The 24,415-nt window shown below is 35.0% G+C and overlaps 3 protein-coding genes across 17 annotated transcripts; all 3 read left to right on the top strand.

Moving 5' to 3' along the window:
- Nucleotides 1-1,285: 1,285 nt before the first annotated feature.
- LOC130944205 (pentatricopeptide repeat-containing protein At2g35030, mitochondrial-like) lies at nt 1,286-13,553 on the top strand. Of its 15 annotated transcripts, none has more exons than XM_057872406.1 (7): nt 1,286-1,709; nt 3,377-3,494; nt 5,466-6,680; nt 7,210-9,268; nt 10,013-10,236; nt 10,846-10,941; nt 12,444-13,553. In XM_057872406.1, the coding sequence occupies exon 4, from the start codon at nt 7,255-7,257 to the stop codon at nt 9,148-9,150; it is 1,896 nt and encodes a 631-aa protein (XP_057728389.1). In that variant the 5' UTR covers nt 1,286-1,709; nt 3,377-3,494; nt 5,466-6,680; nt 7,210-7,254; the 3' UTR covers nt 9,151-9,268; nt 10,013-10,236; nt 10,846-10,941; nt 12,444-13,553. The 15 variants fall into 15 exon arrangements, with proteins under 15 accessions (XP_057728389.1, XP_057728387.1, XP_057728388.1 ...); XM_057872404.1 differs by having other exon boundaries at nt 3,319-3,494; XM_057872412.1 differs by lacking the exon at nt 1,286-1,709 and having other exon boundaries at nt 2,737-3,494; nt 5,466-5,567; nt 6,012-6,680.
- Nucleotides 13,554-16,881: 3,328 nt separating this feature from the next.
- LOC130945975 (pentatricopeptide repeat-containing protein At5g48910-like) lies at nt 16,882-17,757 on the top strand. Its single transcript, XM_057874658.1, has one exon. The coding sequence runs from the start codon at nt 16,882-16,884 to the stop codon at nt 17,755-17,757; it is 876 nt and encodes a 291-aa protein (XP_057730641.1).
- Nucleotides 17,758-18,013: 256 nt separating this feature from the next.
- Nucleotides 18,014-18,754, top strand: LOC130945973 (pentatricopeptide repeat-containing protein At5g66520-like). The gene has a single exon (XM_057874657.1). It carries the CDS (start codon nt 18,014-18,016, stop codon nt 18,752-18,754), a length of 741 nt encoding a protein of 246 aa, XP_057730640.1.
- The last annotated feature ends 5,661 nt before the right edge of the window (nt 18,755-24,415 follow it).

Genomic DNA, 24,415 nt, shown 5'->3' with positions numbered 1-24,415 from the left:
ACCATTCTGCGCCGCCAACTCAGGGTCACGGGACCGATGACGACAACTACCTAGATCTGTAGTTATTAGTTTTTTGTTTTATTGTTTCATGTATTTATTTGATATACTTAACTTTTATTTTATTCGAATAATGTATTATTTATTTTAAATAAAAGCTTTTCATTATTTATGAATAAACCACTAATTGTGTAAAAAAAATTTAAATTTAAAATTATAATTGACAATTTATTTCAAATTTAAAAAAATAAAAAATTATCATTACAGTTGAAAAATTACCGTTGGAATAATTCGATAGTAATAGTGTGCGAAACAACATTTTTTGGCACAAACAATACCGTCGGAAGAATTCGCCGGTAACCAATTGGTTTTCCTAGAAGATAATCCATCACAACTTTCGACGATAGTTACTATCAGAGAAAAAAATTTTGACGGTAAACATTTACCGATAAAATTTATATTGTCTGATTATTTTTTATGGTAAATCTGACGATAATTAAATTATTGTACCGGATTTTATTTATTTTTTCGACGGTACTCAACTTTTTTCTTGTAGTGCGCCCTCTCTATATCCATCCCTGTTATTGTTGCTAAAAAGTGAGCTAAAATAATAAATAATAAATAAATAAAAGTGAGCTAAAAGGGTTGAAATATTTAAAATTTATAATTTAGAAATTTATCGGTGAAAATTTAATTTAGAAAATTAATTGGAGCGCGAAAATATAATTAATTGCAAAAAAACGGAGACCGGCGTTATAATTAACTATACATGCTTAAGTCTATTCGGTTTTGTGTATGAGAAAACTAAAACTGTAAAAATAATTAGAAAAATATTTAGAATAAAATTAGATGGGGTGGTCGCCGACTCGACGTCGACTGTTGGTGAGTCCCTGCACCATTGCTTTCCCTGTTCTCTCTTTTTCAAATTTCCCTTCGTATTTTTGCATGTTGTTGAAATGCTAATCAATAAATTTGCCTTGTTGTAAATCGTGACCGAACTAGGATTTGTTAAATTTCTTGTTGGAACTTGAATTTGTTACTTTCAATGTTCTAAATACCGGACTGGATTGGTTGGTCAGACCAATTCAACAACAAACCGGCAATATTAACAGTTCGGTCAGACATGTAAAACCGTTGCTTAGAAAAGCGTTGAGAAACCGTTAAATCGGCTAAGAACCGGCCGGTCAGACCGAACCGGAACCCGCCCGGTTTACCAAAAACGGAAGCTCCTTCGTTTCTTTCTCCCTTTCTCCCTTTCTTTTTTTTTCATTCATAAAGAAATCACACAACCCCATCCAAAAAACCTATACACCACCGCCGCAAGGAGTGGCATACTGCCGCCGTCCGTCGCACTCAAAGTTCGCCATCCGTCCGTCTATCTAGCTTCCCTCGTGCTCCGATTCTTCAACCCCTGTTCGCTGTCACCTATCGCGGCTGCTTCCTCGAGCTCGGCGTTCGTCGTATTTGTCTGCTCAGCCGCGCTTCCGTCGCTGTTTGTTTGCCGTTCCCGTTCGCGTCTTCGTTCAGCCGTCGTCTTCGTTCGCGTTATTCGCCGTTCACGTTCTCTCGGCGTTCACTGTTCGCGTTCACTCGCCGTTCACCATTCGAGTTCGCATTCGCGTTCGTCTGGAAGCCACGTTGCTCTGCTTCAAACCCTGCGACCAACCCGCGCGCTCCACCTAGCCGTCGAACTGCTTTCTTTTGTCGCCGCCGTGAGTTCCCTAAACCCGCCACCAGACAATACACTCACACAACACCAATACTCTGCTTCAAACTGTGCAACTTCTGATTTCTATTACAATAAGTAACTATTTGATTTGGTAGTGGTTTGGATTTTTTCATAGACTGAGTTAAAGTTACAATAGTTGTGTTCTCTTCTCTATCACATCGATATGAAACTTTGAATTCTCTTATTTTGTTTTAATTTTACCGCACTCAACATGTTTGATGAAATGCTTTAACCATATCTCTGGTTGGTTCTATAATTTCTAGCTTTTATAAACTTAGTAAGTTGATTGCATGTGAAATTAGAATAATCGGATCTTGGTAATTAGGGAATTTTAGCTGCACAAATAGCATCTTTGCAGAAAACATATTAGCATGATGATTCCACTTGCATTAGTGTTCTTCTGGTAAATTTTAACTGTTATTGTGAATTTGTTAATTTGCTAATTGTTCTTGTGTTGTTGTCCTGTTGTTCTGTTGTTCTTCTGCTACTTTTAAATTTTTTTGTTTTTGTTGTGATTTTCTGTTCTTGATTTAAGCTGTGATTGAAGGTTCTTTGGTTTGGGTATTTTTCACTTTCCTGTAAGCTTAGCTTTTAATTCTTTGAGCATACACGTATCAAATCATTGTTTTCAGCCATGGTGATTTTTAGATTTTTTTTGGGTTGCTTTGTTTTAAATGTTCCTATTGTTGTTGTGTTTTTGCTGTGATTTAAATGTTCTTTTGATTCTTTTTTTTTTTTCCTGAATGCCCAGTCATTACTTGGTTGATTGGTTTTGCTCACTAATTGTATTTGATGATAAATTTTAAATTGATAACTCTATTACTGTTTTAATGTCTATTTCTGTAGTTAAATTTTATTAAAGTTTCTTGAATTTGCACTGCCTATGTTACTGATTCACTGTTCCTTCATTGCTTTTTTTTTGTTGTTGTTAATCATTGTGATGATCTTTGTTAAAATTGGGTTGAAAACTGTTAATCTTTCTTCAATTTTCACTGTTCTAACTTCTGTTCTTATTAAAATATTTTCAATTGGTGATCTTTTGATTTATTATATGCTTCATGCTTTCATTGTTCTGTTCTTATGAAGAAAAAAAATTGCAATTAGTGATTGTATGGTTCATGTTTTGATTGTTCTGTTATATAAAAAAAATTCTGTTTTCATTTTTTGGTTTCACTGTCCCTGTTCTTGATCTCTGCCGACTTGCTACCCCTCCTCCGTGTTGGATTCTTTTTGTTTCAGGCTTTGTTGTGTTTTTGTTTCAGCCTCTGTTGTGTGTTTGTTTCAGGCTCTATTGTGTGTTTATTGTGCAACACTATCATTTTATGTTTTACTTTTTGACTTAGCTATATTAAGACAATATTCTCTATCTTTAACTTTTGCATTGTAATTCAATCCAGCTATTTTTAATGGAAGTATAATTATGTTAATTGTCAACAAATTTGCAGCAAGTTATTGCATATTTTGATGATTAATTACATTTAGTTGGTGATATTTTATGTAGGGTTTTAAATTTGAAAGATATTTAGGATGTTTATTTATAATTTATTTATTATTTTATTATGGAATGGTTTTTCCGATTGAATCACGGTTAGACCGGCTGGACCAGTAAACTAGTGACTAAAACGGTTTGATGACCAATCCGGTTTTCAGAACCTTGGTTGCTTCGCAGTCGCAGAATCAGAACAGGAGTCACTCTAGTAGCAGGGAGTTCAGACGCAGCAGCGGCTGGTCACTGCCACTGCATCCCTCTCTCCTGAATTCTTGCTCTGTAATTTGACTCAGATTCTCAGATCACCTTTTCTTCTCTCTTTTGGTTAATTTAGGATTAGTTATATGTTGATTCTAGTGTTAATTTGATTTGGTTAGGATTATTTGCTGCTATCAGTTCAGTTTAGGTTTTAGAATTAGTGTTAGTTTATACATAGTTAAATTTGCTGTTAAGAGCTTCTTGAGTTTGAATTTCAATTTGTTTGGATTGATTGACTGATACTTTGCTGAGTCACTGCGAAATGCTGCTGATTTTTCATGTCATTGGTGCTGAATTTTGAATTGGTGTTGCAAAGAATGTTTGTTAGTGCTATTTTGTGTTATTTATGCTTTTGCACGCCAAGTGTTCGACAATATGCCTCAGAGCTTTTAATGAAATTTTTGGCTCAATCTTTGAAAATCAATGCTTGTTTATACATGATTCTTGTTATTATGCATTGGTGATTGAATATGATATTTTTCTTATTGACCAAAATTTTTTTTTAAGTTGTGAATGATTGAGGTTCCTTTGCCTAATAGTACAAGATTAATGAAATTAGTCCTATGTAACCAATTATGTCAACTTTGTATGCTTATTTAGTTTTGGGTAATATTGGGAATGAATTTCAAATATTGAAATTAACCTTGTGGTATTGTTTAAAGGAAATACATAGTTCACCTCGCTTATCCCTCTATATATGTTAATTGGTAGAGTAAATGTTCAAATTGGTTTAAGACATGTAGGATATCAAATCAGTTACTTCCAAGATTTTTAACATTGAGTTGGTTTTTTGTAGAACAAAATAATCATCAATTTAAGGACCAACTGGTATTTAAATAGATTAGACTGAAGGACTGAATTGATGCCATTTTAAATACAGAGACCAAATTGTTGTACAAAATGTTTAGAGTGTAAAGGACCAACTTGATGGTGCTAAAATCTTTGGAGAACTAAATTGAGCTTTTACTTTCATTTCATATCATTTCATATGCAAATCTGCAGCAAATTTTTACATATTTTGATGATTGATGACATTTTTATGTTGGCATTTAATTTTGGATTTAAATTTGTACTTTTTCTAAAGATCTTAAGACTTTGGTTGATGACATTTCATGTATTGCTTTAAATTTATAAGATATTTTAAAATTTATATTAGACTATAATTATGTTTTAGAGTGTTTATTTATAATTTATTTATTATTTTATTATAAAACGGTTTTTCTGGTTGGACCACAGTTGGACCAGTAAACCAGTGAACCAATGACTAGAGTGGTTCGATGACCGGTCCGGTTTTCAGAACCTTGGAGTTTTCGCAAAGAAACCTGTACTGTATTGTATTAAATGGAAATTTATTTGGATTCTTCATCTAAATGGTATTTCATAACAAACCAAACTTCAACTATCACAGTAAAATTAAATTCAATAATCGGCAAAAGGTGCTATACTTTAAATACTTTGCTACCTACTCCTTTTATATATTTTTTTCTTTTTTAATTAAAAAAATCACCGTCTCTTGCCTTTAATAATTATATTTTTTCCTTCAAGATAAATCTGAATTTAGGTACAGCTAGCATACTAATGATTTAGTAATCGTACCAAAGCAATCACCAAAAAAATATTATGAATAAATAACTGAAGCAGAAGGGCTTAAGGCATTATGCCTTTTTATCTTGAACTTAAAAAGTATCTATGCATAACTGTTAGTGGTTGGTTGTGCGTTGGGGAACGATTGGAAGAAAGTAGGCTACTATTTTGTAATGCCATCCACTTTGTCTCCAATTATAAAACATTGAGACATTCTTCTTCCTGCAGCACAGGTAAAACATTATGTTTGATAGATAAATCAATAGAAAGAAGATAAATAGATATGAGATATCTTTATGTAGATAGGATAGATAGATAGAAGATAGATATAAGATAATTATGTGACTAACATTCAGTTGGATTTGCTTTGAAACACAGCTAAACACGTTGCACCTTCCTTGTTTCCAGATCCTCCTCAATGTCTTCTCCCTCCTCTCCTGAAAGCTAGTGATGATGCTGAGCCATATGAGCCTTTGGGTGGCAACATGCTACCTTAAAGCAAATCATCGGGTTTGGTTTTGTTTTTAAAGTTAAAACTTGTTGATTAATTAGGGTGACAGTAAAAGGTAAGTCATGTGAGTGTAAAGATTATGCATATGTAAATTGTTAGTTAAAATTTAAAATAATTTAGAATTGGTTTGTTCATTGGTGAGATATGTTGGCAGTGGCAGGTAATATAATTAATTTTCAAAGACAGTGATTATATGCTTTCATCTCATAAATAGATAACCACCGGGAACCTCTAATTGCTTCCTAATAGCTGTCAACCTAGCAGATAGTAGGACTTGTAGAAGCATTAAAAACAATGCATGCTTTAAGCAAAAGGTGAACCGGATTAATTTTTTAATAAACATTTTAACATCACCCTTGCATGAATATGCTTAACACAAACTCTTAATGTGCATAGAAGCCCCTAACCCATGCACCTTTTTCCTGTGCCACTTTGAACAGCAGGAGGTTACCTTTTCTGAACTTCTGCAACTTCATTTGCCAATTTGCATTAGTGCAACAGTGAATGTATTGATTGATTAGGCCACGGAGGTGTTTGAAGCTGAGGTCTTGTGCGTGGGACTGGGACTAACTGTGGATATATTAGATATTTGATAGATAGCTGCCTATAAATACTAGTGGTTAGTTAGTTTTCAATTCAGTTAGAAAATTCTGTTAAAGTGTGTTAATTCAGGAGAGGAAAATTCTCTCCAGTGTTGGTTAGACCCAACAGTGTACTCCAATAAAGGATTGTGATTTACAAACAAATTTTGAAACAGTTAAAATGTCTTTGAATTTGGAACTGAATCCCTTTCTCATTTTGAAACTGAATCCATTTTACATAATCAATATCAAATCCTCACACCTCACCTCTCCTTTCTTAAATCTGGCCCTGACCTAGAAACCCAGATCATGTTTCCTGCTGCGAAACATCATCCCCATTCACTGCCTTGCATGGTGGTCCAGCAAGCCCAGGTACGGCTGGGTTGATTAACTTCGCTGCCCCATTGCCGCTCTTCCACGCCGTACTGCCGTTCTTCCTTGGATGCACCTCCATCGACACCCGTCCCCTTCAATCATCCAAAAAGGCAACTGATTTCCTTGCATTGGAAAAAAGGTTTGAATTTCAGAAAGGTATTATAGATTGAATAGATTTATTTTTAGGACATATTTATCTACAATCGCAAAGTAGGCACATACTTCTTTGTCTGTCTTCGCATATAATCCCTTTCTCCAATTAATAATAGTAAGGTGGTGTCGTGGTGATTCCAAAGATGGTGTGGTGGCCACACTATGACAGGCATCTATATTTATGTTTCTTTGTATATGAGATTCTGAGTTCTAATATTATGTTTTGCATTCCATCTATATTACTGCATATGCAATAGCTGAGCTTATCTTGTCTCATGTTCTATTTCACTTTTTCTGTCCCGTAATGACCACCATGAGTTTAGGATCTAGATATCTATCTTTGTTTTTTGCGAAGTTCCCTCATTGGGTGAACTCAACATGTTTCCCAATGGGTCATGTGTAATTAGCTTTTGGAATTCAATTATCATGCGTAATTGCTAGTAACCACAACCCTAAGTCAATTTCAGAATGAAATTCTTTTATTAAAAAAAAAAAGATGAGAAATTGTTTTAACATTTGTTTTATTGAACAGGGTACTTGAGACTCTGCCAGAACACCTACCGATTATCATTGAAACATGAAGAAGCTACACTATTTGTCGTCATTGACTTTGATGCAAATTCGTTATCACAATACACACATTTACCAATGCTTCATAAGTGGCTTTCCAATGCTGAGAAACCTTGCAATTAGGCTGAAATCCACGGCTAATCTTCAGTTGGAAATGAAACAATGCAATTCTTTCATTTCATGCCTTTGCAAGGAAGGGAAAATCGACAATGCACGCAAGGTATTTGATAAAATTTCTGAAAGGGACATTGGTTTGTGGACCACAATGATAAGTGGGTACATCAAGTGTGGCATGATCAAGGAGGCTAGGAAGTTGTTTGACAGAGTGGATGCAAAGAAGAATGTTGTCATTTGGACTGCTATGGTTAGCGGTTACATAAAGTCCAATATGATCAAGGAAGCTGAGAGGCTGTTTCATGAGATGCCTGTGAGGAATGTTGTGTCTTGGAATACTATGATGGATGGGTATGCACATAATGGGCAGACACAAATGGCTTTGGACTTGTTTAGGAGGATGCCAGAGAGGAACGTGGTTTCCTGGAATACAATCATAACAGCTTTGGCTCGATGTGGGAGGATTGAGGAAGCACAGATGCTTTTTGATCAGATGGTGGAAAGAGATGTTGTTTCATGGACTACCATGGTTGCAGGATTGGCTAAGAATGGGAGAATTGATGATGCTCGGACACTCTTTGATGTGATGCCTGTTCGAAATGTGGTTTCATGGAATGCAATGGTCACAGGTTATGCACAAAATGGAAGATTGAATGAGGCTTTAGAGTTGTTCGAAAGGATGCCTGAGAGAGACATGCCTTCATGGAATACGGTGATCACTGGTTTAATTCAGAATGGGGAGTTGAATAGGGCAGAAAAGTTGTTCCATGAGATGCCGCAAAAGAATGTGATTACCTGGACTGCAATGATGACGGGCTATGTGCAGAATGGCCTAAGTGAAGAAGCACTGAAAATGTTTAACAAAATGCAATCTCATGATTGGTTAAAACCCAACACTGGAACCTTTGTGACAGTGTTAGGTGCTTGCATTGACTTAGCTGGTCTTGCTGAGGGGCAACAAATTCATCAATTGATAAGTAAAACTATTTTTCAGGAAAACACATACGTGGTATCAGCACTGATAAATATGTACTCAAAATGTGGAGAGCTGCGTACTGCTAGGAAGATGTTTGATGATGGGTTATTAAGCCAAAGGGATTTGATATCATGGAATGGTATGATTGCTGCTTATGCACACCACGGATGTGGCAAGGAAGCAATTAACCTATTTAATGAAATGCAAGATCAAGGTTTCCAAGCTAATGATGTCACCTTTGTTGGACTTCTCACTGCTTGCAGTCATGCTGGTTTAGTTGAGGAGGGGCTTAAATACTTTGACGAGCTTTTGAAAAACAGGTCTATAGAAGTCAGGGAAGAACACTACGCATGTTTAGTTGATCTTTGTGGACGAGCAGGAAGGCTGAAAGAAGCTTTCGATATCATTGAGAGACTTGGGGAAGATTCATCAATTTCTGTTTGGGGAGCGCTCCTTGCTGGATGCAATGTACATGGGAATGAAATTATTGGGAATCTTGTAGCTAAGAAAATTTTGAAAATTGAACCAGAGAACGCAGGCACTTATTTATCACTTTCCAATATGTATGCTTCCGTAGGGAAATGGAAAGAAGCTGCCAATGTTAGGATGAAAATGAAGGACAAGGGGCTAAAGAAGCAGCCGGGTTGTAGTTGGATTGGAGTTGGCAATACAGTGCAAATATTTGTAGTTGGTGATAAGTCCCATTATCAATTTGAGCTACTGGGGGGTTTACTTCTTGATCTACATAACAAAATGAGAAGGGCTGGAGATATGCCAGATGATGATGTATTAGTTGGTGTAGAGTTCTTATAGCATGAATCTCTATTACTTGAAGCTTTCTATTGTGCAGTGAAGTGGAAATATGAGAAATTTTACCTGGTCGTACACTTATATCTGAAATTAGCTTCCTCCTTGAACAGGGACATGTCAGGTATATTGTTGCTTTGATTACTTTCGTGGGATTTGTCATCTCATGACCACCGTGGTTTTCTTCCTGTCATCAGGTGCTATTAGAAAACTGAAAATGCTGCTGACTTCTTGAATTCCCTTGATTGATGAAATAAATGTGCTTGTGGTGGTGTGTATTTGAATTTGGAGATTTTTTGTTATCAAAGTCAAATCGATTTCTGACTCTGCCTATAAAGAAGTGAGACCCATGGTTATGCAAAAATATCAACTTAGGTCGTTAAGCGAGACCCATAGGGGCACCTTTGTATTAATTTATGTGGGAACACATGAAAAAAGGGGTGTGTTTCTATGAAGTGTGATGTTTCTTTTATTCTCCTTTGAGTCTTCCTTCCTCTTGGCATCTTTCTCTACTTTTTTTCTCGTTTCTTTTCATCCTGGGTAACTCAGATACTAAACTGTACCTATGTCATTCTAAATTCCGATAAGGTGATGATAAATTATATGCACTGAATATCTCCATTCTGCTGTGTGCTTTCTTCATATTGTTAAGCCGACAACTTCAGTTTTCTGCTCTAGTGGTGGCAAGATTAATGCTTATATTGTCATGTAATTTAACTCACCATTCTAGAAATCACTGAATATGCTGAACTAGTTAGTGATAAGGAGAATTACATTTCTCCTACGAGATTGGAATCGGAACATAGTGATGAGATTTTAGTCTGCTGGATATTTTGAAATGGTTACAAAGTTTGTTCACTTGTCTCAGGAAATGCATGTTGGCTTGATACATCTAAGGGCAGGGCAATCAGTTCCAAAATTAAATTGATCTGGAGAACTTGCGATGAGATTTTTGTTGCAGTTTGGTTCATCCAACAAATATGGTATTACGTGGGAAATTTATTGCCAGAAGTCCAAAGAAATCTCAGTTTTGTTAGCTTGGAGCTGAAATGGGTGACTCCAGAGCAAAATTTAGTATCTCAATACCTTGAGGTAACTTGTTTGTATAATGTAAATGTTTTCTTTGTTTTTGTTGGTTACCCTTTCTCTCTCATTTATGCTAATGGTATTCTTTCAATTGAAGTTAACGGTGGCTGATTTTATGAATTTACGGTATGAACCTGTCACCTTGAAATTACATGGAAGACAATTCAACCATTACTCCAAGATTCACCTATAATCTTTTATAGTTCCTTTAAATTAATTCAAAATTCTTTTTCTCTTAACTACCCTTCTTCCTTCCTTTCATTATTTGTGCCAATTATTTTATTCCACTAACTTTTTAGTTGTTTTTGTTTCTAAGTGTTTTGTCTTAAGAAATAGTGTGCTGAAATGGGCATTTTGCAAACCTCAATGGTAGCGCTGCTCTTTGATTTAATATATGTTTCGTGTAAATATTGTATCAGTTTGACATTTAAACTTCAACTTACATGTCAAGTTTGATGTCTATATAACTATATATAAATAGATGAGTACAAAAAGCAGTGTTGTTAAGTGTATCCTAAAGTGTTTATATTTTGAAGGTTTGTTCTTTACCTTTTTTATGCCCTTGGTTATTCTCTAAGGCTGGAAATGTCTTTGTATCCATGGCTTTTTCTGCAGGACCATGAGGGAAAAAGGATTTTACCATCTGTTCCATCAATAAGTTTTTGAATACTGTTATGAAAGTCCCTCCCAAGCGCCATAACAGTATAACAGGTAAGATAATAATTTTGTTACAGACTTATAGTTTAACTCGGTTCTTTTTTATATTTCCAAACATAAAGAAAGTCTTGTTGGACACCTTACTTTGCCTTGAAATTGTTTTATCATATGGCATTTGTCTTTTGTCATTCTGGTCGAGTTTCTGTTCTCTAATCTTAAAAGCAATAATTGTGTTAAAATTTTTGCTTCAGTAGGCCATGTAAAAAGGAAATATATAGAAGTGCCACATGGTGCATCTTTTATAGATTTTCACTTTCAAGCTTTGTCGTTGCCATTTCAGATAATTAATTTGTCACTTACTTTGGCCATTTCAAATAATTAATTTGTTCACTTACTCTTGAATCATCTGATTGTCCATAGTCTTAGCTTTTTATATGTCCATATTAATTATGGAATATAATTCTAGCATCTTGCATGATGCTACCTATGAAGTATTAAAGAATTACTCAGTAAAATGAAATTGATGTTAAATTGTTAATATTGGCTTTTTTGTTGCTAATTTGGACTTGGCCTGTGATTTTAGGTGACAATTTGAATTTGTTAAAATCAACTTATTGCTTAATTGTGTGCCAATTTTTCCCCTTTTAATGTTCATCTCAGGTGCAAGATTCATACTATTATTTCTGATTATTTTGTTCCTGATTATTGCTAAAACTAGCTTACTCATTCCATTTGGAGCATTATAGTGCTCTTTTAGCACACTTTTGATTCTAATTGAGCTTACATTATACTATATCATCAGTATCAGAAGCTAGAAAACAAGAAAATATATTAGTGAACTTGTTATTATTTTGATGTATGCATTATCTTTATTAATGTCGGTAACTACTTCAGGATATGGTGGTGATATTGAAATATCCCAAAATGTACATTATGAGTCGGAGTAAACTTGTGAGTGCTCCAACAGTGGTAGATAAATGTCATTTTTTTGTGTGTCGATATATGTGTATAGTAGATATGTAAGATCCAGCAGATATGTTAAATTCTCCTAAGAATAATATTTTTTAGATACTTCCTTTAATACAAAATTCTCCACAACTTTTTCCATGGGTCAATTACACTTATCTCTTCTACTCTTAGGTAAGATTATACATGATCTTTTTTACTTGTAAAAATATGCATTGATTACTTATGAAATTTAGGTTATGTCAATTATTGGTATCCTTATAATTTCCACAATGTGATACTCATAGTTATAACAACTCAAAAAGAGTCATATTAATACTGTCTGAAATAAATCTTAAGCCTTGGATATGGAGAACTAACATGGTAGTAATAAATTCATAGCATTGTTGAAACTATAAATTGTAAAAGAATTAGAATTTGGAAAGCCATTGTCTTGGTGGTTGATGCACTTAGTTTGGTTGCACTCTCTTTTGACTCTGGTTTATCTTACTTTTATTTTTTTAAAGTATTACTTGACTGTAGCTTGTCTTACTAGTTTCTTTTTTTAAATTTTGTATTGTAACTGTTTGAAAATTCTGATTTATTTTCAGACTAAAGAGATCACTCTAACTCAAGGAACATTAAAAGAAAAGACCAAATACAAGAAACTAGGATTGCCACAATATCCTATATATCATTATCCAGTGGTCCATTCTTATCAACTTTATGGTGGAGTTCTCCCCATTCCCTTTCATCCTGGTAGCATGCCGTATTTTAATCATTATCTTTCTACTGTTGGAATTACATTATATCCTCAATTCTCCCACGTCTCGCCGTATCCTGGTGGACCCAGCGATAAGAATATATGAGTTGGACTTTTGATATGTCATCAAGAACAAAAAGTGATGGAGTTATCAACTATATTAAATTTTAAATTTTCTACAGTTTTTTATAGCCTAGGATCTTGAATCATAGACTTTTTTGTTTTAACTATGATTATTTATCCTATCAAATACTTTATCTTTCTTAGAAAATTTTAGTCCTTTTAATTTCCAAAATATACGTGCAAGTAAGATGAATATGCATTCATATGCTTCTGTAGCTATATGGAAATGCATGTCTGAATTGAGAATTTAGAAGATCCAATTAGCCCAGGTATGTAAACAGTTTTTTCCCTTTTTCAAGTTTGTCCCAAGTTGTTCAATTGAATCATAGAACATAGAGTTAGAAACCTCTGCTACCGAAACTATTAGTTAGATAACATTATCCTATTTTTAATCCTACCTTAAAATAATAAATGTTTTTAATCCAACCTAACTCCGATGCGACATGTTTGATGATCTATCAATGCTTGTTTCTGACCAAAGATGTACCAGCTGATAATAAAATTGGGCCTATTCCATTTACACTTGTAACAGTAAGTAAAACATATATGATAAACTGAATGGAACTTGTCTTTTATGTAGGTTATTATACTAAAGGCTAGCGGAATAAATTTTACCCATGTACATAGTTATTAGGACGATCGGAGCCATTCACAAGTGTTCAGCGACACTACGGGGATTATGAATGCGCAATATCATTGTGTCTGATACAAGTGACGAAAGCAAGTCAAGACGGCTTGATGCTTATGCAACAAGTATATAAACATTATTCATGTATATTAACCAGGAGCATTATGAAGATGCTTCTCGTCATTTTTTTAAAAATTTTTTGAGGGATGCTCCTCGTCAAATTGAAATGAATTTCCCATTTACGTATGCAGCATTCATACCTTCTAGTTTCTATCACCCACCAACCTAACAATACCAAATACAAATAGGGGGGGGGGGGGGGGGGGGGGAGAAAAACGTTGTTTTTCAAAAAAAATGAATCATGAGTATTACGAGTGGCTGAAGACTGTATTCATCATCAAACACATTTAGAATATGAATACCTTAATCAGATCAAATTCATATACATAATAGATCTAAAATATATAACAAGCCAAATAAAAGGGTTCATAAAGCTTGTCCTAAGTCTGTCTTATTATCGTGCCTACTTAACCCTTATTTTATGTTATTAAAGTTGATGCCAGCGGGGTCTCACCAGCATTGTTGCAGTTTCTGAAAGCTCAATTAAAAATGTACTCTGGCCAGCCATGATATTATCTTTGGCACCCATGCGAACAAAGATACGGTCCACAGGCGACAAATCAAAACTCTCTGTTGGGACATCAGCCCCTACCTGCAGAAGAAAACATGTTCTTAAATTATCAAATGCCATGCTGAAGAAAACATGTTCTTAAAGGAAAGGAGTGTATTGAATCAAGATAAGAAAGGCTAAAACAAAGAGACTCGTTTCAGCAGAAGAAATATAGTGAGCAACAATACAGAATTAAAAGTTTAAATTCTAATTTGCATTGTTGTAGACCAAGTTTAAATGCTGTACGAATCTGCTCCAATTTTGCTTTCAAGAGTTGGTCTCAATATATATTTTCATAAGTAGCATTAATATATACAAAAGCATCGATTGATAGAGTAACTAAACTACCAGACAATAACAACATTTCTCTATGAACTTCCACTCGTCAATTAGAAAATAAATTCATTTTGAGTTTCATGACTTCTTAGTTTAAATTTAAGTAATTTATCATCTAAACTAATCTCATATTTAACATTATTCTACATAGTTAATAAATAAAAAAAATGTATTACCTGTTATCAAGAGAAGAAATATAATTCATGACAAACAATCACACTCCTCAACAATTTATTCTTTTATTATTGGAATAATATCTCTGAACTTGTATAAAGATTCCTCCTCTCCCCACTCTCCATGCATCTCCATATATCAAGCATTTTTTAAATCAATTTTTCATTTAAGTTATAGCGCATACTGTCACGGTAAATTTTAAAAAGTTAGATTTAACGACGTTTATATAGTTTTCTGGAGTGTTTGAGAATATTTTAAATGGTTTTGAAATGATCTAGAATGTCATAAAAGGTCTCGAAATATCTTAAAAGGTTCTAGAAGACTCTGAAAGATCATGGAGTATTCTAAAAGAGTGTGAATGTATATAGAAGTATGAATATTAGTATGAAATAATTTAAAAATATTTAAAAATTTGTGATATGATAGATATTTGTAATGAAGGTTCTAGATGATTAATTTAGACTGTTGATTAGATTTAATCATAACTATCAATTGAGGAGATAGATGACTATAAATAGGGGTGACAGTTAGAGTTTGAGAGTGTGTGAGTCATGTGTAACAAACACTTGAGTAATAAAGTATTCTTTCCACCAAAGTTTTATTTCTCTTGTGTTCTTAGCTTTCTTGTTAAGTATTGAGAGTTAGACTGACTTGGTTTTAACTCAAGAGGTTGAGTAAGTCTGAGTACCGGTACAGTAACATTGGAGTATGTCTAAAGCTATGACAATTTGGCAACAGAGTAAGGTTTGAGAGGGAGTATAAGTGGTTTGTGGGTATGACTTCTAGTGTAACCATAGAGCATGTTGAGTCTCAAAGGGGAATGGATGTTATTCCTTCTCAATGTGGAGGTAAGAAGATCCGTTCTTCAAGTGAACCTAGAGGTAAGGACTCTAACTTCTTAGAAGAGAGAGTTTCTATGTTGGAGAATATTTTATCCTCTATGGATGAGCTCATCCAAATGATAGAACATGATAAAGAAATCCTCGAGACTCACGTGTTAGAAGAACTAGATGCTTAAAAAAAAAGCATGCTCCAAATCGAAGAGAAGCTTGAAAATTCTTTACTTGAAGATAGGGATGGCAATACCACTCGAACACGCAGGTACCCACCCCTGCCCCTATCCACTCGGACGGGTTTTTAGCGGAGCGGGTTATTGGGAGGGGCGAGGCGGGGTCGGGTTTAGGTAATACCCGTCCCGCTATATATATAATATATATAATTTTAATATATGTAAAATAATTAGTAAATAATTAATAATATTGTATTATATTTAAATTTTTACTTTAATTTATGTTATGTATATGATTATGGTTATATAAATTTTGAAATTTAATTTTATTTATTAGATTTTAATAATTATAGGGGCGGGTAGGGGCGGGACGGGTTAGGGTTCAACGTTTTATTACCCGCGAGTAGAAGGAGGACGTGTTCTATGCGGGTTGTTATACAGTGGGGTGGGGTCGGGTAGAACAAAAACCCGCTACATTGCCACCCCTACTTGAAGAACGGGTCTTCTTGTTTTTCCATTGAGAAGGAATAGCATCCCTTTTTCACTTGTGCTTCATCTCGAACCTTGCTCTAATACCAAATTGTCACGGTCTTAGACACACTCCAACGCTACCGTACCGACACTCGAACTTACTCAATCTCTTGAGTTAAGACCAAGTTAGCCACTTAGTCTAACCCTCAATACTTAGCAAGAAAGCTAAAAACACAAGAGAAATGAAGTTTTGGTAGAAAGAACACTTTATTACTCAAGTTTTCGTTACAAATGACTCACACACTCTCAGACTTTAACTGTCACCTATTTATAGTCATCCACCTCTTCAATGGATAGTTAGGATTAAATCTAATCAACGGTCTATATTAATCATCTAAAACCTTCATTACAAATATCTATCATACAACAACTTTCTAAATACTTTTAGATTATATTCATACTTCTATATACATCCACACTCTTCTAAAATACTCCATGATCTTTTAGAATTTTCTAGAACCTTCTAGAACATTTTAGAACGTTTCAAAACCATCTAGAACATTTTCAAATGCTCCAAAAAATTATATAAACGTAATTAAATCTAATTTTCTAAAATTTACTAATAAAAATGAAAAATTGATTTAAAAAACGCTGGAATCCCTAACTTTATTGTAAATTGAATTGATTTTTTATTAATTATTCAATGAAATTTAAAATAAAAAAAATTAATCGCACTCGCAAGTCGCATCTTTCTTTAAGGTCAATTTGATCATCTAGTCTTTAAACAACCAAATTATGACAAAAATAATATTTTCTTTAAAAAAATAGTAATTAAATCAAATACAGCACAGGCTTGAATTCAGAGAAAGAAAGAGATGATGTTCTGCTCCACCCTCCCATCCACGCCTTCCCACCACCACCAGAAAGTACTTGACCCACCGCCGTCCACCGTCAACGCCACTAACTTCAACACCGTACTCGAACTCAAACAAATACACGCACTTCTCGTCAAAACCCAAAGCCATCACTCTCTCCCTCTCACTCGCGTCGTTCTAATCTGCGCCCTCACCAACCATTTTTCTTACGCTCACAAAATCCTCCGCCTCTCACCAAACTCCCAAGAACTCTTTCCATGGAACTTCTGCCTCAAACATTTTGCCGAAGGGGAGTCCACTCACGACGCCATCACTCTCTTCCGTCGCCTCCGCCAAATGGGTACTCCAATCCCTGACCACTTCATGTGTTCCTTCGTTCTCAAAGCCTGTACTCGTGTTTCCGACATTCAAACTGGGAGAATCATTCATGCCTTCGCGGTGAAGCTTGGGTTAACAGCTAATTTGGTTTTGCAAAATATGATTGTGCATTTGTATGCAGTTTGCGGGGAGATGAGTGATGCGCGCCTTGTGTTCGATAAAATGCCTCAGCGAGACGTTGTTACTTGGAGCATAATGATAAGTCAGTTGGTTAAGGCGGGTGACTTCCGTGGCGCTTATGGTTTGTTTTGTGTGATGCCGGAGAGGAATGTGAAGACATGGACGTCCATGATTTCGGGGTTTGTCCGGTGTGGGAAGTCGGAGGAAGCTGTAGGGTTGTTCTTGGAGATGGAGAGGGAAGGTTTGATGCCAAATGAGGTGACCGTGGTGGCAGCTTTAGCGGCTTGTGCTGATTTGGGTGACTTGGAGCTTGGCAAGAGTGTTCACCAGTTCGCAGATCGGAGTGTCATGGGAATGTACATGTTTGTAACACACTGATTGATATGTATGTGAAGTGCGGATGCTTGGAAGAGGGTTACAGAGTTTTTGAAGCCATGAGAGAACGAAGAACTGTTGTATCGTGGTCGAGCATGATAGCAGGGTTTGCCATGCACGGTTATGGAGAGAAGGCTCTAGAATTTTATGATGAGATGATTGGATCAGGTGTGGAACCAAATCATGTGACATTCATTGGGCTCCTCCATGCTTGTAGCCACATGGGATTGGTCGAAAAGGGTTAGAGTTTTTCGCCACCATGACCAGAGCATATGGAATAGTGCCTAGGATTGAGCATTATGGTTGCTTGGTTGATCTCCAGAGTCGCGCAGGACTATTGAAAGAGGCTCATGAGGTTATCATAAACATGCCTATGTTGCCAAATGGGGTCATTTGGGGGGCTCTGCTTGGTGGTTGCAGGCTTCATAAGAACATCGAATTGGCTGAGAAAGCTATGAAACATATTTCGGAATTGAATCCACTTAATGATGGATACTACATTGTTCTCTCGAATGCTTATGCAGAGGTGGGAAAATGGGAAGAAGTAACGAAAATCAGGAAGTTGATGAAGAACAGAGGGGTGAAGAAAACGCCTGGATGCAGTTCAATCACAATAGATGGAACAGTTCATGAGTTTGTAGCCGGGGATGAGTCTCATCCTGAATGTGATGAGATATTTGAGATGTGGGAAAAACTATTAGTGAAGATGAAGGAAGAAGGGTATGTGCCAAATACTTCAGTTGTGCTTCTTGATGTGGAAGATAAAGAAAAGGAGAAGTTCCTGTTTCGCCATACCGAAAAACTGGCACTTGTGTATGGGTTGATGAACACAAAACCTGGAATGCCTATTAGGATTATGAAGAATCTTCGTGTGTGTGAGGATTGTCATGCTGCTTTCAAAATACTATCTGCCATTGAAAAGAAAGAAATTGTGGTGCGTGATCGGAGTAGGTTTCATTGTTTCAAAAATGGTGATTGTACATGCAAGGATTATTGGTAGTTATTTTATGCCTTTGTTAACAAGTAAATATAAGCTTTTAATCACAAGAACTTTTCACTCATGATAAGGATAATTCAGCAGAATTGAAGGTAATGAGTGTGATCATGTGAAACAATATAAAGGAAATAAAAGAAAAGATCTGAGGAGATAACTGGTACTCAGTGAAATGCTGATAATTATTGCTAATTATCATTGCTCTAACGCCTCTGATTGTGGACTACTGTTCATGATTCTAAAGAAAGTTTACTGTTTGGCCAAATAATAAGCATTATACATTTTTGTTTATTTTCTATTAATTATGTGGTCAATAATCGGCCCAAACGAAGATTATTGATTTGACCAATTAATAGAAAATATATGCGGTAATGAATAGGTTACGAAGTTTAAGTTTCCATATATGCATTTAGTCGGTTCAAAGAAAGGCTTAATCTGTGACATGAAATTTTTGAAAATATTCGATTATTACAATGAGAGTATCATTTATAATTAATTTTTTCTCCAAATATTGAAAATTAATTTTGTTCTAAATATCTCAATATGAACCTTTTTTTTCCATTATTTAACTAATATTTATTGCATATTTTTGTTCTAATTCAGTTACTATGGCTTCAGCTACCAAAATTTCTGTACAAGTTAGCAGTATTCTTATATTAAATGGTACAAATTTTAAAGTTTAGAAGGATACCATGGAGATTGTCCTCAGTTGTATAGATCTGGATATAGTTCTTCGAGAGGAGAAACTCACTTTCACTCCAGAAAATTCTAATGAGGTTAAAATAGAGAAATAGGAGAGATCCAATTGAATGAGTATCGTGATTATGAAATGCTCAATTCTTGAGGTGTTTTAGAGCTCAATTACTGAGGAGAAAGATGCCAAAATATTCTTAACAGATGTGAAAAATTCTTTGCTAAGAATGAAAAGGCAAAGGCAAGTAACCTTTTGAGTAAACTTGTCTCCATGAGGTATAAAGGTAAAAGAAACATAAGGGAGAATATCATGGAAATGTCTCATCTTCCTTCCAGGTTAAAAGCACAAAAGTTAGAGTTGTCCGAGGATTTACTCGTGCATTTTATTTTAACTCTCTTCCTGCACACTTTAAAATGAGTTATAACACTCTAAAGGACACCTGATCCCTAAATAAGCTTATATCTTGCTGTGTGCAAGAAGAAGAGAGGTTACAACGAAATAAGACTGAAAGTTCTCATACAGTTTCACTCTTCTCAATATAAAAGAAAGCGTGATACTACTGCGGATGTACCTTCTCAGCAGAAAAAGGCTAAAAAACAGGATCAAACTTCAATCTGTTTTTTCTATAGGAAGGTGGGACACATGAAGAAAGATTATACCAAATAATGCACTTGGCGTGGGAAGAATGGTATAATTCTTACTTTCGTTTGTTTTGAAACTAATTTAAGTTATACATCTATTGTACTTGGTGGGTAGATTCTACTACTACTACACATGTAAGTATTACTATGCAGGATTGCCTGTGGAACCGACCACCAAGTGATGTTGAAAGATACATCTATGTGACAGACGACAATATAGTTGCAGTCGAAGTTATAGGAACCTTTAGATTATGTTCCACGAGTGGATTTTACTTTGATTTATTTGAGACATTTTATGTACCGTCATTTAGAAGAAATTTAGTTTCTATTTCTTATTTGGACAAATCATGTTATTTTTGTTCGTTCAGAAACAATAAAATCAGTCTCTTTAATAATTCGAATAATATTTGCTCTAGTCGTTTGACAGATTAAAATATGTAGACTTGATTTGAATTCCTATAATAATGAATAATACAAACAAGTATAAAACGAAAACTAAATGAGAATTTGACATCATTATGGCACAAACGCCTATGTCATATCTCTAAACAGAGAATTCAGAGGCTTGTATTAGATGAAATTCTTGGACTCCTAAATTTGGTAGACTTTGAAGTCTGCATTGAGTGCATAAAGGAAAAAAGGACAAACGAAAGAAAATAAGATGTCGAGAGAGCTAAAGATGTCTTAGAACTGATACATACCGATATATGTGATCTATTTTCTACTGTCTCTTGGAATGGACAACGGTATTTTATTATATTCATAGATGATTACTTTTGTCATGGGTATCTATATTTAATTCATGAAAAGTATCAAGTCTTGGATGTTTTTAAGTCTTTCAACTTCAACTTGGAAAGAAAATTAAAGCTATCAAATCTAATCGTGGTGGTGAATACTATGAAAGATATGATAGTTCAGTAAACAATGTCCCGGGCTATTTGCGCTTTTCCTAGAGGAGTGTGGTTTTGTTTCGTAACATACCATACCAGGAAAACCTAGCATGAATAGCAAAGGAACTGAGCTCTTAATGACATGGTGAGAAGTATGATTAGTCATTCTTCCTTACCTGAATCACTCTGGAGAGAAGCTTTAATGACCGCAGTGTACATCCTTAATAGGGTGACAAACAAAGCAGTTAACAACACCTCTTATGAAATTTGGATTGAGAAAAGGCCCAATATAAAGCATTTGCACATTTGGGATGTCCAGTTGAGGCGCGACCTTATAGGCCACATGGAAGAAAATTGGGTTCAAGAACAATTAGTTGCTACTTTGTTGGTTACGCTGAGCGATCACAGGGATACAAGTTTTACAATCCTACATCAAGGTCTATTTTGTAATGAAAAATGCAAGATTTTTTGAGGATGTTGAGTTTGGGGGAAGGTAATATTAGGAATGTTGCTTTTGATGAGAATTCTATAACTGATAATTATCATATTTTCATATCTATTATTGTTCAAGATACAGTTATAGTACAAAAGCACAATGAGAATCCTACTGTAGATCCAGTTACAATACAAGAGAATAATAAGAATATTGTTGTTGCTCAAGATGCTGCTATAGTACAGGAGAATAATAAGAATCATCCTCAACCTCAACCCATACAACAAGCTCAAGAATCTCAAGAAGTGCCATTAAGGAGATCCAATAGAGAAAGGAGAAGTACGATTTTGGATGAATATGTAGTCTATCTCTAAGAACACGAGGATGACATTGATTTAATAGAAAATGATCCAATCAACTTTCACCAAATCATGCAAAGCTCTAACTCTGAAAAATAGATTGATGCCATGAAAGAAGAGATAAAGTCTATGAAAGATAATGATATTTGGGATCTCGTGGAATTACCTGAAGGTGTGAAACCAATTGGTTGTAAATGAATATTTAAAACCAAAAGGGATTTTAACGGTAATGTCAAGAGATATAAAGCTTGTCTAGTCGCTAAATGCTTTACTCAAAAGGAAGGCATAGACTATAAAGAGACTTTCTCTCCGTTATCATCAAAAGACTCTTTTAGAACCATAATGGCACTAGTAGCTCATTTTAACTTGGAGCTACATCAGATGGATGTGAAGACAACATTTCTCAATTGTGACATTGATAAAATGATGTATATAGTACAACCAGAAAATTTTGTATCAGACGATTCAAAATCTGTGGTTTGTAAGTTAAAGAAATCTATTTATAATCTCAAACAAGCTTTCCGTCAATGGTATCACAAGTTTCATCAAGTAATTACCTCATATGGCTTTGAGGTAAATATTACAAATGAATGTGTATACCGTAAGTTCAGTAGGAGTAAATACATATTTTTAGTCTTATATGTTGATGACTTTCTACTTGCCAGTAATGATATAGGCTTATTGCATGAAACTAAAAAATTTCTATCGAACAAATTCGAAATGAAAGATCTTGAAGATGCCTCTTTTGTATTAGGAATCGAGATACTAAGAGATCGCTCTCAAGGTATTCTTGGATTGTCACAAAAGAACTATATCAAAAAAAATTTTAAGTAGAAATGACATGAAAAGTTGTAGACTAATGGACACACCCATAGCTAAAGAAGACGAGTTCAATCTCAAGTAATGCCTCAAAAATGATCTTGAGAGGACAGCAATGTATGATAAACGTTATGTATCAGTACTAGGGAGCTTAATATATGCTCACGTATGCACACATCCCGATATATCATTCATAGTGAGAGTGTTGGGTAGATACTTGAGCAATCTTAGTATGGATCATTGGATAGCTGTTAAACGCGTAATGCGTTATCTGAAGAGAACAAATGATTACATGCTTACTTATCGGAGATAAAAAAAAACCTGGAGATCATTAGATACTCTGATTCTGATTTTGCGGGATGCCAAGATAGTAGATGCTCTACTTCAGGCTTTGTCTTCATGTTGGCTGGAGGAGTTATTGCATGAAAGTCTAACAAACAGACACTTGTGGCTTCTTTAACAATGGAGGCAGGGTATGTTTCTTGCTTTGAGACATCCAAACATGGCATATGGTTGCAAAACTTTGTCACTGAACTTCATATAATAGATGACGCTGAAAGACCATTGAAGAAATTTTGTGACAATCAGTCAGCAGTACTATACTCCAATAACAATAAGAGCTCGACGAAATCAAAGCATATAGACATCAACTTCTTAGTTGTCAAGGAGAAAGTTCAAGAAAAATATATTTTTATAGAATATATAGGAATAGAGTATATGCTAGCAGACCCATTAACCAAGAGATTGACCTCTAAAGTCTTTCATGAGCACACTGCTCGGGTGGGTGACAATATGTGTAATGCCTTGGTTTAGTGGGAGATTATTTTATGCTATACATCCTATGACAAATATTGAATTATCTTTCTGCAGAATTAAATTGATGATTTATTTCATGTTATGTGCAATGTTTATTTTGTAATATTTGTTTTGTGTTTGATCTCAATAATGTTTTAAAGTTGGACCAGTTGGAAATAGACATGCACGAGATCACTTGGCATGTAATTTCCATATTACTCATCCAAATCTGATCTATGCCATTAAGTATATTACTATGGTAATTATCGTGGTTTAGTCACGACACTAATGTGATAAAAGCTACGATAATTCCATAACTGATATATAAGATGAACCAGATTGTTAAAGTAATCAAGGAATATGGTGGCTGATTTGTTGGTCCCAACTATCTTTGGGACTAATGTTAGTCCCTTAGTCTGACTTTTAATTTAAACTGTTAGATTATTTTAGTATTATATCTAACGGTGTAGAATAAATACAAATTTATATTTTATTAAATGCTCCCTAATATTTAATATTTTTACAAATAATTCCCTTCTTCTTCCTCTTATTATTTGTTTTGCAGATGGGGCCTCTTCTTTTTCCTCTTCTTCTTCTTCTTCGTCTTCTTCTTCACCACTGCAATGAAAACCGGTGCTAGCAGCAACTGCCAAGGTCTGGTCGAGAGTACCCATGAACACATGCAACTGTTAGAGTCTGGATCGAGACTATTTTGCACCCTTGCCCACCCCGCCTCTAAAATTTGTGTTCTTCTCGTCTTTATGGTCATCGACATCGTGTGGTGTTCTTCAAGGAGGATGTCTTTTTCATCGAAGTTGCCACACATACATACACAGAGACACATACTTCACACTTGAGACAGAAAATCAGAAAAGAAGGAACAAAAGAAAAGAAATGAAAAGAAAATCTTCGCGGAAGATTATGGCCTCAAAGGAGACCCAAGATTTCTAGCTATTTCTCAAGCCATCAGAGTCGTTCCTCACTTCCCCAAACAAGGTTTCCATTTTTTCTTTTTTTTTTCTTTACAACGTTTTTA

Source organism: Arachis stenosperma, chromosome 8 (assembly GCF_014773155.1).
Source record: "Arachis stenosperma cultivar V10309 chromosome 8, arast.V10309.gnm1.PFL2, whole genome shotgun sequence".
NCBI classification, from domain to species: domain Eukaryota; kingdom Viridiplantae; phylum Streptophyta; class Magnoliopsida; order Fabales; family Fabaceae; genus Arachis; species Arachis stenosperma.
This window is presented reverse-complemented; position numbering and strand designations above follow the sequence as displayed.